General features: G+C 33.4%; 1 protein-coding gene across 1 annotated transcript in view; it reads left to right on the top strand.

The window, feature by feature from the left end:
* The window catches only part of LOC142326076 (uncharacterized), a 291,623-nt gene extending 282,377 nt beyond the window's left edge, over nucleotides 1-9,246 (top strand). Inside the window, exon 5 of the mRNA XM_075368213.1 lies at nucleotides 8,222-9,246. Coding sequence (XP_075224328.1) covers nucleotides 8,222-9,175 — 954 coding nt within the window. The 3' untranslated portion in view covers nucleotides 9,176-9,246. The remainder of the gene's footprint in view (nucleotides 1-8,221) is intronic.
* The last annotated feature ends 10,106 nt before the right edge of the window (nucleotides 9,247-19,352 follow it).

Here is a 19,352-nt window from a genome sequence, read left to right as displayed (position 1 = left end):
ACAGTATAAAAGTTGATATTTAAAAATTCATTGTTTCAATGAACCGAAGTTTTAATTTGACTAACAATAGAGAACTTCAAGACAAGATAGCTGGTGAAAAGTGAATAAAGTAATGAACATGGAAAAGAATTAAAAAATTCTTTTTTTATTATTAAAGCCAACTAAATTGTTTTATTATCATTTCAAAACCATCATGTTTTCCTACTTTCATCATGTTAAGTATAAAAAGTAAGATTAGTTTATAAAATATTTTTACATAATCTTAGTTGTAGAAAAACTATTAAGTTTCTTGTCATTTTCTCTTGTATATATATTTTCCAAAATTTGGTTACAATAAAGGTTAGCTTGAATAAATTATGTGTCCATTCTTTTTATTTTTACCCCTAACTGTGTAAAACGTGCAGTTAGTTGCATCTTAAAACATTTAAATTTATGATATATCATTGAAACTATTCTGGGACTCACTATAATATAATTTCCTTTCCTAAATCCCAAATCAGAAAAAAAATTTTTTGATGAGTTTCAGATTTTTGCTGTTTGTTAATATAAGTGATTATTCAATTCTTAATCATATAATACTGTGACTATCTGCTTAAAGTAAAATTGTAATTTTTGAGCATTTTTTTCTATACAAAAGAAAATTATTACTCATAATAGTTCTAAAAACGTTTTTTTTTTTTTTTGCTACTGGTAATGTCTGAAGTATAAAAATCATTTAATGTACTTGTAAATTATTTGCCATGGGCTGACATTTAAGATATAGATTACAATTCTAAAAAGTTTAGTTAAAAACTGTGTCTTAAAAATCTTAACTAAAATGTAACGTAATAGATTACATATCAGGATCTAAAAAGATGATTGCCATCGGTAGGTATGATTTAAAAGGGTATTATTTAAAGGACATTGGAGAACATACTGTTTCCAGTATCCAGTATCTGTTGCATCCAATAAAATGAAGCAGGTGCTGTCATGAGTATTCGCCCTTACTGAAACAAATAAAACCATTGTTTAAATTTAATTCATTTATTTGGCCCTTAAATCTCAAAAAAATTGCCTATTAATTTTTGCAGAATTTTTTTTCATCAAGAACCAAATTGCATTTCAAATTTCTTAATTGGCAGGATTATTTATTTTAGTAAAATTAATTTGTGTGTAGCATATAATAGTAATAAACCATACTAATAGTATATTGTCCTACTGATGTAGGCAAGTATGCTATGTACATCTTGGTAATAAAAATAAATTTTTCAGTTAAATCAAAACAGACCTCACATTAAAAAAAAACTTTTCTTAAAATACAATTTTTCATCTTCAAAATATTTATTTTTATTGGAAGTTATTTACTTAAATGTTTTCTGACAAGGAGCAAAGCTAAGTACTAAAGCTTGATATTTGAAGAGTCCATAAAAATTAACCTATTACCACTTATTCTATTGTATATACAGTAGAAGGTATTGTATAAATCAGAAATATTTTCCCTTGCTGTTGTCAGCCAATGAGAAAATTTCATATATATATATATATATATATATTTTGTAATTTTTTTCTGATAGGTTCATGGTATTTTTATGAACATGATTTTCTTTTAAAATAGCTTCAGACTGTAGTTTCTTTATGCATTGCTCAAAAGTTCTGGCTAAATGGCAGTTATCTTAAAAGCGATATTTTTTTTGAAATTCATCTTAATGTATCCTAGTCACAATTGATAATTAATTTAATAAATTATATCCGTCTATTTGAACTTTCTAAAGTCTATGTAACGTAAACCTTCTTACTTAGTAGATGATATCTACTTACTTTTAACACATTTTTGATCTCATGAGGTTGTCATCACATTAAGATAAAATGAAAAAACAAACACACAAGTACACACACAAAGGCACAACACACTCAACAACATAGAACCACACACAAACATGAGGTGTGCACACCATCGTCCACATACAGTAACTGAAGAACTCATGCAGTGCAGCTTCTGCTGCTGCCTGCAGCCATCCTCTAATTTTAACGCCATATTGTAAGTAAAATTGGACTGAAAGTGTAAATAATCATTTAATATATGAATTGAAATATTTATCAAATCTTTGTAAATCTTACAATCCTTTCTTATTCATGTGCAGTGGTAGGAAATTTGTTTCAAAATTGGAATATGTATGATTGCAATCCATAATGTGGCATGTGTAGCTTTTATTGGAAACAATTTTGTGATTAGGCAGATGTTCTTTGAATTGTTTTATTAAATATCTTCCTGTCTGGCATAATAAAAAAATTTTGCAAAATATTATTTAATTTTGTAAATCCCTGATTTTTAACTGTATAGGTTTGTGCTTTTAATTCAATTAGCTGGGTTAAAAATAGTTCATTTCATGAACTGAATGATCATTTGAACTTCTAGTCCAATTTGATTTACAATATGGTGATAAAATCAGAGGATTGCAATAGTATTTGCTGCACTGCATGAGTTCTTCAGTCGCTCTATGTGTTTGTTTTTTCATTTTACCTTAATGTGATGATGATGTCTATCGAGTGCTTTTCTGAAGATGGAGCAGAATTTTGAAATAAAACTGTGTTAAAAGTAAGTAGATACCATATAGAAAGTTCACATAAAAGGATATAATTTATTAAATTAATTCTTTTGAATAAAAAGGATGGTAATAGTCAGTGGTAGTAAGCATTGCATGTAAAAATTTTCAGATACTTATGAAATTAATAGGAATGTTAAAACTAAATATATAAACAAATTAATTCAGATTATCATTCTATTGAAGATATAATTTCAAGTTATGGCTGAATTTTAAAAAAAATATAAACAATCACCGCTATATAATAATTTAATTCGATAAATTATAATCGGTCCATTCACTTCTGTTTTGATATTTCCTTTCAACGTGACTTAAACATTATTTACACAACTAATAAATTAACATTAGAATGCTTGGCAATGAAATTTCACATAAAACTATCAAAATTAATAACCTTGTTTTTCTATGTAAAAATATTCAATTTTAATTATCTGTTATCTTAATAATTACATAATCATGGAACTTAGACAGTATTTTTCACTGGTGTGGTAAAAATAATGGAGATTATGAAAAAATATCAGAGCTTATTTTAAATAAAGTACTTTAATCAGACTTATAGGCTTGTAGGTATAAACAATATTGCATATAAATGCCTCCAGACATCAACCAGCCCTGAAAAGTTTTATTCAAAACAGTTTTGTTCATCCAGTTACTTAGCATGTACTCTTCCATAACAAGTAAAAAATACATTTTCCATGGGTTACAAGACTTTTATCTTGTAAGGAAAGCAAAACAAGCTTATTACTCTTTTAATAAGCTTGTTTTTCTTTCCTTTTTCTGTGCTGAGTATTGGTAATGCACTGTTTTTTGCAAATATCACTTGTGAAGTGTCACAGCATTTCAGTGTGTTGACATGAAAGTATCAAACAGTTTGGCTCAGTGAATAAGACAGTGGGAAATCACTTCAGTCCTCATGTTCCTTACTTAGTAACCCTGAAATAGGATGTTTGTTGTCTTAGAATATTATGTGTGTTTCAGGAGTAAGTTATATCTTATGGCAAACCACAACCATCTTGATTGATACCAACATGCATTCGGCATGATATTTAAAAATAAATGCGATATATACAAGCAGATAAATAACCTATCACTTTATTTTGTTGCAAATAGTTGATTAAAAAATTGTTAGATAAAGTTCTGTTTTATTAATTTTTTTCAACACTCATCCAAATCTATAAATGGTGACTTTTTTAATTTCTTTATAAAATTAATTACTGCTAAAACCTCATTCATAAATAACAGCTGTAGATGGGAATATTTTTCAAAGGCATGTATTGCTGAAATAATCATACAAATGATCTGAAATTTCATAAATAATAATAAATTCTATACAATTCCCCGGCAGGAGCCAGTATTTTTCCCCGGCTCCTGCACTGATCGGAATGAGATTACGTTCCCCTTGTTAGGTGACCTCAATTGGTCGACTTATTTGAGTGTAGGTCTGAATTTCTTTACTAGACACGGGGTTCGTGCATCCGAGGTTTCGGTCAGTTAGTTTGAGGGAATCATGTTAGGTTGTATGTGAAGATGTTCATTTGAAGCCTACGTGAAAGCAAAATTAGATATGTATTTTACTGATGCAAATGTCTGCCAAGGCATTTACATTGGTGGCACCCCGACTGAGGCCTAGCTGATGACTGTGTGATGTTAATCAGTTAGAGGGTCTAACGACCTCTGGTAAAGCTCCTCAGGACTTGGAATGGAGGGGTTGGTGTGGCGACTGGTACATCATAAGTTCGTGTCTACCCCCTACAGGGTTGGGATGTACAATCACTAGGTTATGGTACATTCATATGGCAGGTTTTTGACGCACATCATGTTGCGGTCAGACTTGCCATTTGCAGACAGAACCTTACTGTTGTTAATTCATATTTCCAATACAGGGAATCCAATATGAACCCTTATTGTGGGTAATGGTCCAATCCTCATTGGTGCCGATGTTAATGTGAAGTCGCTTTTCTGGCACAGTGGGCTCACACCCACCGGGTTGGTCTAGTGGTGAACGCGTCTTCCCAAATCAGCTGATTTGGAAGTCGAGAGTTCCAGCATTTGAGTCCTAATAAAGCCAGCTATTTTTACACGGACTTGAATACTAGATCGTGGATACCGGTGTTCTTTGGTGGTTGGGTTTCAATTAACCACACATCTCAGGTTTGGTCGAACTGAGAATGTACAAGACTACACTTCATTCACACTCATACATATCATCCTCTGAAGTATTATCTAAACGGTAGTTACCAGAGGCTAAACAGGAAAAAGAAAGTTATGGCACAGTGGGATCACTGATCATGGCGGTGGCTTAATTGATAGTTTCATCGCACAGTGTAATTTTGAGGTCTTTAATGTTGCAGACCAGTTGGCCACTTACGTCGGTATGGTTAACAGACGAAGGGACTTTTCAAGTACAAATATTGACAACACCATTGGTAGGAACATCCCTGGCAGGATCCTTGACTGGTCTGTGGTCGACGACTGTTCTAGCGATCATCGGTTGATAATTTTTGAAATAGCAGATGAGCTGCGCGATGGCCATGAGAAGCACTTTCCCGTTTACCGGGGGCGCTTCCTGCATAGGAAGGCAGACTGGCCGAAATTCTCCTCTTTGTTGGAGTCCAGACTGGAGAGATTTTTTCTCGACACCTTGACGGCTGCCATTAGATATCCTGCAGAAAATTTTACTTCTGCGGTGGTGGCGGCGGCTAAAGCCGCCATTCCTAGAGGCACTGGCCGGGAACGTATATCTGGTTGGTGGTCTCAGAATCTGACAGCAATGAAGCACTCTGTGAATCGACTCAGAAAGGCTGCGCAACAGAAGGGGGATCCCGATCGGCGTGCGGCCCTAACTGCGGATTGCCAGAGAAGGTACTTTTATAGCATTAGGTCCTCCACCCGTAATTCCTGGCGTTCCTTCGTTCAGGAACAATGGAATAGAGACCCTTGGGGCGTTGTGTATAGAGCCCTTGGATATGTGCGCAGAGAAGATGTCCTCTTGTCAGCTTTGTCGACCCGGGAGGGTGTGGTAATTGATAAGGACTATATCCTTAATATTTTGCTGAATGATTTGCTCCCGGATGACACTATGATGGGTGAAGTTTCACACCATCGGCGTATCAGGCAGGAATTCGCGATTTTCGAAACCGACTTACAATCTTCTGAGATCACTGAGGCGGAGGTGCGTCAGGTGATCTGTAGTATGGCACGGCACAAGCCCCCCGGATATGATTGTATCATAGTGGAGCTCCTCGTCCGAGTGCTTCCAGTAGTCCTTGGTCCTCAAGCTAGAATATATAATAGGTTGCTCTTCACCAGCCACTTTCCGGCGTGTTGGAAGCGTGGAGACTTGGTGTTGTTGTTCAAACGTGGTGACAAAGCTCCTACTGTTAGTTCTTCTTACCGTCCACTAACGCTTTTGCCTGCCATTGGCAAGGTTTGTGAGAAGGTCGTATGTTTGCGTATTAATGTAAGATTGATCACGGATCATTTGTAAAGGTTTCCGACCGGGCAAGAGCACTGAGGATGCCGTATTAAGGTGATGGATATAGCTTTCTCTAGTCCATGTAAATATAAATTAGGAATTTTTCTGGACATATCCGGGGCATTTAATAACTTATGGTAGCCCTCTGTCCTGTTTCAGATGCAGAAGCGTAAGTGTACACGAAATGAATTAGAAGTCACGCTGCTACTGATTGAAGGGGATTCGCGTAACGAGGTAGAGTTCCGAGCTGCTCATGCTTGTAAGACACTCCGACTGTGGAGACTCAACATAAGATGATTTTCAGCCCAGAAAAAACCACAATAATGTTGCTGAAGGGCCGATTGGCTGCTTCCTGACGAATCCGGGTTCGGATAGCTGGTCTCCCCATTCAGTACGTTACGACTCAAAAATACCTGGAAATTTTCGGTTCAAGAAACATCTATAGTATGTGGAAAAAAAGGCCGTTGATGCTTTTTATGGAATCCGTAGAGTTATTCATCCCGATTGGGAGTTGAATTACCTACCATGCTTATCCTTTGCAAAGGTGTCAGTAAAGCTATTATGCTGTATCCTACGCCTGTCTGGGCTCATCGCATGGTGCGCGGACATTTTATTGCGGGCCCAGCGACTCTTCTTGCTGGCTGTTATAAGCGGTTATAGAACAGTCTCGCGGGAGGCAGTCTGAGTTATAGCCGCAGTCAAACCAATAGATATCTTGGCTAATGAGCGTAGAAAACGCTACATTTCCAAGGTAAATAACCTATTGACGTCAGAACAAAAGCAGGAGATTGAAGACCGGGGCTTTTGGTCTTGGCAGATCAGGTGGGACGAATCCCCACAAGTCACTACACCCATGGTATATTTCCTATAGTGTCTGATTTGATTGGACGAGTCTCTCCCAACCGGTATATCAAACAGTTTCTCTCCGGGCATGGTGCCTTTCGGGCGAGTTTGACTAGGTTTCGTTTGGTGGATTCAAGTCAATGCCCGGATTGTGGGACTGATAATACAGTGGACCACATCCTCTACCTCTGTCCCCGATACGAGGTCGAACGTTCACGAGCTGTTAGGGAACTTGAGAGCATACATTCCTTTCTGGATCTCCGTATCAACTGGATGATCCGCGAGGAGTCACCTTTCCTCGTGGAGTGAACGTATATGGCTGGTTTTCTTCGCGCCCTTGCGGTGTGTAGGTCTGCAGAGGGAGTTTAATCGAGGTACTCGATCGTGGTAGGATACCGGATGGCTAGGGTTCCGGCCTAGGCATTGGATTGGTTGGAGGTAGGCGCATTGGCATTGTGCTATGGTTATACTGGTGTTGTTTGTGATTCGATTTGGGGCTCCCGTTGGTGGAGATTGATGGAACCGGGAGGTAGTGCGGGGGTTTGTCCCCGGCTCCTGCGCGGACCGGAATGAGATTACTTTTCCCTTCTTAGGTGACCTCAATTGGTCGACTTATTTGAGTGTAGGTCTGAATTTCTATGTTGCGTAAGACATAATTTTGATTGGTATGAGTATATAGTACTGATTTACCTTTCAACTCATTAGTTTTCTGATGCATTCACAGTCACGAACGGTGCTGTCAAATCTGGACTAGGCGCGGGGTTTGCGCTTCCGGTCGGTTAGTTTGAAGGAATCATGTTAGGTTGGATGTGAAGATGTCCATTTGAGGCCTATGTGAAGACAAAGTTTGATTTGTATTTTACTGACGCAAATGTCTCCCAAGGCATTTACATCGGTGGCATCCCGACCGAGGCTTGGCTGATGACTATGAGATGTAATCAGTTAGAGGGTCTAAAAACGACCTCCGGTAAAGCCCCTCAGGGCTCAGAACAGAGGGGGTGGTGTGGCGACCAGTAACATCAAAAGGTGGATGTCTTCCCCCTACGGGGTTGGGATGTACATTCACCAAGCAGGACCAGTTTTATCTGCTTACATCTAGCATGTTTTCTGACTACTAAAAATTTAAAATCATTAATACCCCTAGTAAACCAACTTAAATGCATTTTAAGTTCAAGTTCTTTCATCTTAATTTTTTGGATAGGGAATAGCTGAGAAAACAATTACGTTTCTAATTGTGCTTAAAAAAAAGTTTATTTAGTTCATTATATTTATAAAACATACATAATGTTATAAAAACTAATTGTTTTGTTAATTGTTTTAGGTAAAGAACGAGACAAAAGAAACAACCAGCATTATTGTTAATATAAATAATGAACCTAAAATATATGAATTTTACCCCCCAGCAATTGAGCAAAAAATGCAAGAAGAAATTAAAAGACCACAATGTACTCATTGTGATATGGTTTTTGATACAAGAAAAGAAATGGATAAACATAGACGAGAGCATTATAGAAGAAATTGTGATGTATGCAATAAATCTTTTAGAAGTGCATCTTTTGTTGCTCAACATAAATTATTAGTTCATTCAGATGCCGTCAAATATGTTAGTTGTAAGCAATGCGGTAAATTAGTAAAAACACATTACTTAGAACTACATGAGAAAAGATTTCATATAAAATATTCATCAGTAACATACAAATGTGATGTTTGTGAAAAAACATTTACAACTAAAGCAATATTAAAAACTCATAGATTAAGTGTACATTCAAATAAAAAAGATCAAATAAAATGTGAAATGTGTAATAAGTTATTTAAACATGATTTATCATATTCAGCTCATGTAAAATCACTTCATTCAGATAATTTTCGTGAGTATGTTTGTGAAATTTGTGGCTTAAAAGTTAAATCTATATCATCCCATATGAAATTTGTTCACAATGATCCAGTAGCTTGTGATATATGCAGTAAGGTGTTTGCAAGCTCTAAAGGTATGATAAATCATAAAAATATTACTCATTGCGAAGAACGAAAATGGACTTGTGATATTTGTGGTCGTTCATTTAAAAATAAACTTGTACTTCAACATCATTCTGTTACTCATGATAAAGAAAGAAAATTTAAATGCAATATATGTGACAAAACATTCAAACTTAAATCTGTGTTACAAACTCATCAAAGGGTTCATACTGGTATTGAACCTTATACATGTGATACTTGTGGAGAAGCATTTAAATGGAAACAAACATATGACAAGCATGTTAGCAAATGTAAATAAGAATAGTGAACAGTTAATAAAATAAAATATTGTTAATATAATTAAGCCAATAGGAATCATATTAATCTTCTGTGAATAAATTCTGAATGTAATATTTTCAGTATTACTTATGTTATGGAGTCTGTTGTTTATTAAATAGTGATTGCTCTTTTATGCAATGAGAATTCAGTGTACCATATTCTATAGAAATCTGCATTTTTTAGATGTTCTTTAAATTTAATTACAGTAGAAAAAATAACAACCAAATTTTGAGCAAAAAAGAAGTAACTTCATAGATTTTTTGTTTATCACTGTTTTTTTTTTTACATTCTCCAGTACTTTTAACATGTAATTCTTCATTAAAAAAAGCTAAAAGTAAGAGTATAACTGAAGTCAAAATTTTAACTTTAAACTTAAAAATAAAATTGTTTTTAAAAAATTTTGGATTTCAGTAGTTAAATTTGCTGTTGGAACTGACGATTTTATCTATTGTTTTCCTCTTTGGATGAAGTCCATAAATCTTCTGCTAGATTTAAACTTTCTAAAATTCCAAGACCCCTTAATTGTATAGTTAAAATGTTTACTGTAATACATTACCTTCTTTTATGATTTTTCTATATCCTGGGTCAAAAAAAGAGATCATATACTACAATTTAGTTTTATTCTATTTCAGTTAGAACCATTAAAAGTTCCATGTAAAATGGAGGCATCAACTCTAACAGTATCTTATAGTTCATCTCGGTAATAAATAAAAAAGTCATAATGAACCTCTTTATTTTGTGAGTCTCCAGATAAGGTTGGAGATTGCAAACGGCAACAATTATCTAAAAAACTAACTAATAAATTGCAATAGAGGATTATGCATAATATGATTAATTAACTTTCTAGAGGCCATATGTTTTTGTATTTTGTTTATTGATTTTTTGTAATTGTAAGATCAACTCCTTTAGTATTGTTGTTGGTATGGTGTATGCTTAAATGTTTTTTTTTTTCAGTTCTGGATTCTGGATCAGTTAGAAAAACTCTCCCATAAATGTTAAATAGTAATATAAATGAATTTTCCACTGTTTTGCCAGTTTTAGTATGTAGTGAATGTAATATTAAAATTAATTGTAATAATTACAAATCATGTTGTCAGTTCATGTTTTTTTTCTCCTGAAAATACAAAAAAAAAGAAAAATTGTTAAAACTAACATAGAAAAATGAAAAAAAAAAATGTTCTTTAAATTTCAATAATCCTGTGATCTTATCTTTCTATGATTGTTTTCTCTTAACTGTGATACCAGAGCTGTAAAGTAAGGAAATTGTTTAGAAAAGAGAGACCATTAGTCTAACAGAATGGCTGAAGACCATAACAGACTGGATCAAAAACAAAAAACTATGGGAAAGTAAAGAAACAAATTTTTGCTATTTTATTTGTAGGGTTTATTATTTAACTGTGTCAGTGCCACAATAAAATTTTTTGTTCATATATGTTGTTTGTTTTTATATGTTTATTGTCTTTTATTATTTATTTTTAGAATCATTTTGCTGTGCTTAAATTTTAAAGGTTACTTCAGTAATATATTTTTTTTCAATGTTTTTTAGTTTTACTAGGCCGTTCCTGTGGGATTTACTTATCTTTTTACAAATGTTTCAAAAATTTTGTTGCTGTTTCTTGTCATTACACGAATGTAATTTCTACAGGTAACACGTGCAATAAAAAAAAATTAATGCCTTTATAATGGTTAAGCTGTAATAATTACAAATATCTTATTTAAATGTTTGAATTATTTTGTCTATAGATAATGCATAGCCAATAATCCTTTATTAATAACTCTTTATCACTGATCTGCATTTTCTGATAAGGTGAAAAAATATTCTTTGATTTATTAACATCATTGCTGTATGCAAGATACAAAGGTGTTAACTTAGAAAAAATCAGTGTATCGTATTTTTGTTCAGAGAAAAAAAATTAATGAGCAAATTCTCTGTGATATTATTTATCTGTAAAAAAGAAGAAATTTTTCCAATTTTGCATTACTCCTTGTATAAAAAATGATTGAGCTATGAGCAGTATATAAGTAACTGGGATTTTCTTTCATTTCATTTACAGTTTGATTAATCAAGTAAGTTTTACTGTAGTTGAAGTATTAACAAGTAGTTTAAATGTTGAAATAAGTTACATAAAATAGAGTTCATTTTGGATAAGCTTTTCCTGAAGCCGGTCTCCACGGTGCGAGTAGTAGTGTCTCAGCCTTTCATCCGGAGGTCCCAGGTTCTATTCCTGGTCAGGCATAACATTCTTACATGCTACTTGTCATTCATCTTATCCTCTAAAGCAATACCTAACAGTGGTCCTGGAGGTAAAAAAAAAAAAAATAGAACGAAACCGTCATGTTCTTGTCGAGAACATACAATATATATATATATTAGTGGACAAATGCGGTAGATTATAGAGCGAGGGTGAACTGTATTTTTTGTTGTTAGATGATGATGATGATGATGATCATAAAATAAAACAACGCCTTCTTGTTCTTGATGAATCGTTGTGTTAAATTTCGTATTACATATAAATTTATTTGAGCATTATCAAGAATTACAACTAATATATATAATTGAACATTATCAAGTAACACTAAGCCTAAGTGTACATCCCGACTGAAACGAAAAACATGACCATACTGTACGAGATTCTAACTTCGAATAAAGGTCACCCAGACCGTCAAAACCGGTCCTCGCGGTATTTGAAGTAGAACGACCGTATGATCCTAGCTTCCCGGTGAGCTCTAGTACCCACTAGATAGCAGCACCCGACGGCTAGAAGTGGAACGTAACAATTTGTAATACTCATACTAATTATAATAAATAAAAAAAAATAAATAAATAATATTACTGTTATTTTTTGTAATTTTTAAATTATTTTATATAATTAACCAACTTTTATATGTTATAATTACTCTTGCAAGTATAATGAATTTTAATAAATTTGTTAGTTTTATTACAATGGAATAGAAATAATAAATAATTATAAAAGAACTGATTATTTGTATTTATGGTTTTGTATGAAAACGCTGCCATGAAAATAAAAAATAACTGCAATTGTCATGCTTTCATTTTATTTACCTAATAAGCTTATTATTGGAATAGATTACAAATTTGTTGGCTAATAAGCGGTAATAAATTTTCACTGACCGAAAATTTATCTAACAGCTTTTAACTAAGCTCTGATTTTTTTATTAGATACCCAAAGTTTCACACAATTTGTTTAGATATGGTAGGACACAATTATACAGGTGGCACACGAAATGATCCACATTTGGTTTTGTTGAAAAATATTTATTTGAATCGCAATACAGAAAAATAAAATACGTGTTTACTGCATACCTGGAAATTATGTTCTGCTTATCATGGGGTTCAATATGACCACCAACACGGCTAGCAACTTCTTCAACACGAACTCCTATGTTGTTAATAACTTGTCGACACTTATCCTCAGTAATCTCGTTCCACGCCTCAATGATCAGCTCTCGCAGTTCCACCACTGTACGAGGGTGTTTAGGAACAATTTTTTCTTTAACACATCCCCAAAAAAAAACATGGATTCAAATCAGGACTGTTCGGGGGCCAGTTCTGCCATGCGCAAAACGATTAGAAAATCGGTTTGAGATGACATTTGTATTAAAAATAATTTCATGCAGAAACTCTAAAACAAAATTAGCTGTGTGCGGGTTGACTCCATACTACATGGCCAACTTGATTTCTAATCGAAACCTTTTATAAGAAAACAAAATTATTACGCAGCATGTTTAGATAACGTTCACTGCTCACTGAGACAATCTTATTAAAAAATAATAATGCCCCTATTACCCCGTGACTTGAGATGGCCCGTACCGTAATTCTTGGGGCGTGATGCAACTTTTCATGAAGCACGTGTGGATTTTCGGAAACCCAAAAACCCACATTTTGTTAATTAACAACCGCGTCTAGGTGAAAATGTGCCTCATCTGAAAACCAAACATTATTCAACAATACGTCTTGGTACGCAGCCCGTTCAGCAAATGCCATTTTTTTATATTTATTGTTAACCGTTAATTTAGGCAACACTGTTATTTTTTACTAATACAAATTCATCAGTTTTTAAAATTCGCTGCACAAATCGCCTAGAAATCCTAAGTCATGCTTTTGCTTTTCATGTTGATTTGCCCGGGTTCCTCAGCAACGTTGCTGTGAAAGCTTCGACAATCTGTGGAGAACCGAACATTGACAGACCGTTCGCTCTTACTCTCAAATACTGAACCATCACTATTAAATTTTTCATAAACTCTAAGTATTGTTTTAAATGAGGATGACCACCTAGTTGGAAAAGGGGAACGAAACTGTTTTGTATAAGCACCACAATTTTCGTTTCATAAAAAACAACACATTCTTTATACGCAATTCAACAGTCAGCCATCTTGGAAAGATACACTAACAGCGCACTCGGAAAGAGAAGAAACTAATATTCATGAACTGCTGTCACTTCTGCCAACATAAAACACATTAATAATTATTAACCTAAACAATTATTGGCAAAACAAATGTTGGTTCCTTTCATACGCCATCCTCAGTAGTGGTGGGATAAACGATTCTTTTTCAGGATTCGATTCTCAGATAGGATTTGTAAAAAAGAATCGTTCGTTCGATTCAATGATTCTTTTCCTTTCCACCACTACCAGAGCTGTAAACTCTAATGCGCATGCTCTCTTTCTCGTCTTCAGCCAAGTTTAGCAGTTCATCTCTTTGTACTGCTGTTCGATTCAACTGATACATACATACTAAATGTCTTCCATTCTTTTCTTTTCAACTCTTATTCGACTCTTTCGATTCTTCCTTTTCAACTCTTATTCGACTCCTAGTAAACATCTGATTCTTTTTCAGTTCAATACGATGTTTAGTAATATAAACTTAGAAGCCTATCACTTCTAATGCGCATGCTCTCTTTCTCTTCTTCACCCATGTTTAGCGGTTCACTCTCTTCATACTCCTGTTCGACTCAATTGATGTATACCTACTAAATGTCTTCGATTCTTCTCTTTTCATCTTTATTCGACTCTTAAGTAAACAAACATCTGATTCTTTTCCGGTTGAATACGGTTTTTAGTAGCCTATCACTTCTAATACGCATGCTCTATTCCCTTCCATCTCCCCAACGATTCTCCTTATTTCTTCTCTTATTCGATTCCTTTACGAAAACAAGCTTATATCAACGAACCTCATAGCTAAACAGAGAAGGGGAAATTTATACTGTTACACAACCATTCTATGACATCAATATTCGTTTTACTTTTAATTTCACTCGGGCGGGAAGTTATGTTGCACAATATTAATTACTGTCGTTCCTTTGCGCATACTGTCATGCTCAAGATATATTTTACAATTATTCTTAGTAGACGGATAAAAGACGTCAATCGATTCTGTTTTCATGGTGAATAATCATCTTTGCGTGTTCTATTTAGAGTTGTGTTTTTAATTTGTTTATATTTTATTTGGGTCTACTCAATTTCGTAAGATTTTTTCACATTATATAATCAGAAGATGATTTTTTTTTGTAAATGTTTATCGGTATTATTTGTTAAATCATTAGTTTTTTACGAAGTAGATATTTTATAAGCACTTATAAAAAATAATATTTTGTTTTTAAATTTATAAGCATGAGCTGCAGAAAAAGAAGTCACATCTTGCTTTTCCGAAGCAAGCTCTGGGAAAGCTTTGTGTAATTTTTGCCGTAGTTCAGTATCCTACGCCGCTGGGACGACTAGTAATCTATCTCATCATATTAAAATTAAACATCCAGGAGTTTATATCTCAAGACAAAAAAATCCTTGTCCTGATTATGTTTCAGAAATGCATTATAACTTAAATCCTACTACGTCTACTGCAACTGAACCAAATGAATCGCAGCAATTGGCCCTTAAATTAACAAACCTTGTTGTTTCGCCTAATCCTTTTTTTGTGCTTCCAATAACATCTTTGTCCTCAAAAAAACACAACAGTTGTCCCTTACTTCCTTTGTTACAAAACCTGTCCCTCAAAGTAAAAGCCGAGCGTTAGATATTCAATTAATTAGGTTAATAACTAAAGAATATTAACCTATTTCACTCGTTGAGGATGAAGAATTCAAGAAGTTTGTTCATATGTTAAACCCTGGGTATTCGCTTGCTTGTCGGAAAACAATTACAACTAGTTTAATTCCACATTATATGATAGAATTTCTTGTGAGATTCGTAACTCATTATATAATATAGAAGCATGCGCAATAATCACTGACAGTTGGACATAAGTTTCAAATAATAATTATGTGGCCATAACTATCCATTTCATTGACCATGATTGCAATTTAAAAACCCAATTATTTACTTTTATGGAAATCTGCAGTCAACATACCGCTGAAAACATTGCCATTGAATTACAAAGTAAATTCAATGAATGGGCTATTACTGACAAAATAGGAGCGGGTGTTAGTGACAATGCAGCAAATTTAAAAGCTGCTATTCGCAATTGTCAGCTACGCCGTATTCCTTGCTTAGCGTATACAATTAATTTAATTGTCCAAGCAGCAGTGTCTGAAGTAAATTTTTAAACGAAGTTCTCATGCTGCCTCCAAACTGCAAAACATGCAGCGACAAATGAGTTTTAAAGAATTAAAATTAAAACAGGAAGTGCCTACCCGATGGAACTCACTCCTGCACATGTTTAATAGATTATTAAAAACAGAAGAACCACTAATTTCGACTATCGCTTTGGTGAATCCTATTCTAAATAATATTTCATTTGATGAGTGGTCCTAGTAAAGGCAGATACTTTTATACGGATTTGAATACTAAATCGTGGATACCGGTGATCTTTGGTGGTTGGGTTTCAATTAACTACACATTTCAGAACTAGTCGACCTGAGACTACATGACTAAACTTCATTTACACTCATACATATCACCCTTATTCACCTTCTGAAGTAATTTTTGACGGTTCTTCCGAAGGTTAACAAGAGAAAAAAAGATATATACTTTTAATGAGTTGAAAAAAAAATTGGCTCTCATTCGCTGTAGGTGATAAACAAAAATTGTTGTATGGGGCTTAAGATAAAATTTAATTGTTTAAGATTAACTCGGTTAAATAGCACAGTTAATGAACATATGTTATAATCAGAAGAATTAAATTTGCCGAATGTCAATAAACATTAGTGATGGTGATGTAATAAGTTATGCGTCACGTGTGGAAAACAATAAATAAAATAAACGCAGGCTAGAATTTGGTGTGGTAGGAGGATCCCCCACTAGAAGCTATGCATAAGAAAGATTGCTATGAATCGAATCGAATCGTAATTGAGAAAGATTTGGTTTCCTGTCGCCTATCCATTTCATTGTTAAGAATCGTAAAAAGAATCGGTTTCTCCTACAAACTGATTCTCGATTCTTTCGTTCAGTATAAAGAATCGAATCGAAGGAACGGCTCGTTCACGATTCTTTCCATTACTAATTCTCAGGGTTACCAGATATTTGCAAGTCAAACTGGGACCCCCGTCCCCCTGAAAAAATCTACAAAATTAGATTACTTAGTTTTTCCTCTCCCCGAGTGTTGATTGTTTGAAGTTGAATGATTATAGACGAATATGTATTTAGTTTATGCATTATTTATTTGATTGAATACATTTGTTATTGAAACATTTTTGATTGAATTTTGATAGTTTTATTTGTCGTAATAGTAATAACGCATTAAATATATTGAGTAGTATTATTTTAATGAATTGAATAGAATGAATACGTTGAGTGTAACTGTATAACTGAACTACTACATATTATGTCTTGTCTACAATCGAGTCAACTGAGCGGCAGAAAAAGAATTACGACTGCCATTACAATATTTTTAAATGCAAACAATTATGATATAAAAACTTAACACCGAAATCTTGATCTTTTATATCGACAATTCTTTCGTGGCTAATTCTTAAATACATATTAGGGTTTGCAAAATCTCACTATAGTTTTCAATAAATTTGCACTTTCTCTTTGGCATTTTTGCGACAAAATTAAAAAATAATAAATATTTTATATATTTAGACATTAACGTAGTATTGCCGAAAAACTTTAAATTTTTTTGCAAATATTACAAGAAAGACTTTTTTGTTTACTTTTTTTGTAAAAAAATGTTCAAATGGTTGATGATTTCTCCCCTGATTTCATAATTCTACTTTATAAATGCAACTAAATATTAAAGTTTCTAAATGGTTAAATTATAAACGAAAAATAAGGAAACTCAATAAAACCCCAAGTTTAACAAAATAGTCTCTAAATGAGTAAATTCTAAAGTAATAACTCCTCCTAAAATAAACAAAAAATTCTGTAGACTGAATCCAAAAACTAAACAAGCAAAACTCAAAAACACTATTTTTTTTCTGTGTTATTCACACTGACTGAAACTGTAACAAATTACACCATATGAATTTAAAAAAAAATTATAAACAAAAAACAAAGATATCAAAATATTAGTGAATGATTTAGAATGAGATAATAATTCAAATAAAACTAATAATTCAAATAAATTTTTCTGCATTTGCAGAAAATAATTTTTAGGGAGAGATTAATTGAGGCGCCAGTAACCAGTAGATAGTCATAACTTTTGAAAAGATCTGCATTAGTAACAGCTATTAAAGTGTGTTAGTCAAATTAATAATATTATTCAATGTTTATACTTGTGAAAAAGTATTAGTAATATTAATATTTCAAATGAATCATTCAATTATTTATATCATTCTATTATTAATATCTCGATTATTAAAATAATTCGATTTTGCCCATCACTAGTGTGAAGACTGAAATCGGAGGCCAAAAATCAGTGTTGCCAGTGCTGTGGTACCGCTTTCGGCTACTATCAATCTCACACATACATTCAAGCCTATTTTGAATTTGTTCACATCCGCACATTGACACCATGCACAAACTGTATGTGTGATGGTCGAATATGTTTAATAGCAAAATTGTGAAACTAGGACTTTTGGGCATCCCGAAAGATTTGTTGGGACACTAGGATACAAGCCTTAAAACCGGTGGCAATCCCGATTAATTGGGACGCCTGGCAACTGTAGCCACTCTGTAAGTTTAATTAATAAATATTTGTTTAATTTAAATATATACAGCAAACAATGTTTTATCATGAAATGACATAAACCTGTAAATTCAGTGCTGTACTTTATTGACAATGCATTGATTTGTTTATTACTGAAAGAAAAAAATAATGGTGAATGTTATATTTAAAAGCAAAATCTGGGATTTTCTGTAGGTGTGATGCTTGAGATAATCCATCCCCTTATTTGCACTGACTACAATATGCCCCAAGAAAGAAATTGATGGAATTCAGGTGAAGTTACTGGCTTCAATTCACATGAACACAGCTTCCAGTCCAGTAAAGAAAAAAATTATATCCAACCAGTGTCTCATTACAACAGTGTAATGGACTGCACCATTATGCCACCCTTCCTGCAACTGATCAATGAAAAATCTATTGATTCCCTAATACAGTCGTATATGATTTGTAATTTACCATTACTCTTAATGAAAATCGTTAAAATTTTCTCTTTACATACTGTATGCTTTTAGTATAGTTTATCCGACATGGATTTTTTATATTATATTTTGTTTATTCACTTACACATTATTACAGAAAGCAGAATTCAGACTTGGGTAAACAAAATTACTACTCTGAAAACAAAGCACACTTTTCTGTGCTACAGTCCATGGTCTTGGTCTTGAGTTAGTTTATGTAATATTGCTTCTTGTTTGTGGGAGTGGCAATTTTTAATATCATTTGAATTATAAACAGGAATATAGAAAAATTAGCTTAACCAGTCATGAATTAAAAATCTTAACTAGAATTCTGTATAGAAGAATTGAGAAGAGAGTGGAAGAAGTGTTAGGAGAAGACCAATTTGGTTTCAGAAAAAGTATAGGGACAAGGGAAGCAATTTTAGTGCTCAGATTAATAGTAGAAGGAAGATTAAAAAAAACAAACCAAGTACTTGGCATTTTAGCCTAGAAAAGGCATTCGATAATGTAGACTGGAATAAAATGTTCAGCATTTAAAAAAAATTAGGGTTCAAATACAGAGATAGAAGAACAATTGCTAACATTTACAGGAACCAAACAGCAACAGTAATAATTGAAGAACATAAGAAAGAAGCCAT

This window comes from Lycorma delicatula, chromosome 6 (genome assembly GCF_047948215.1).
Source record: "Lycorma delicatula isolate Av1 chromosome 6, ASM4794821v1, whole genome shotgun sequence".
In the NCBI taxonomy this organism is placed as follows: Eukaryota; Metazoa; Arthropoda; class Insecta; order Hemiptera; family Fulgoridae; genus Lycorma; species Lycorma delicatula.
Note: the sequence above shows the minus strand (reverse complement) of the source record. Positions and strands in the feature narration are given on the sequence as shown.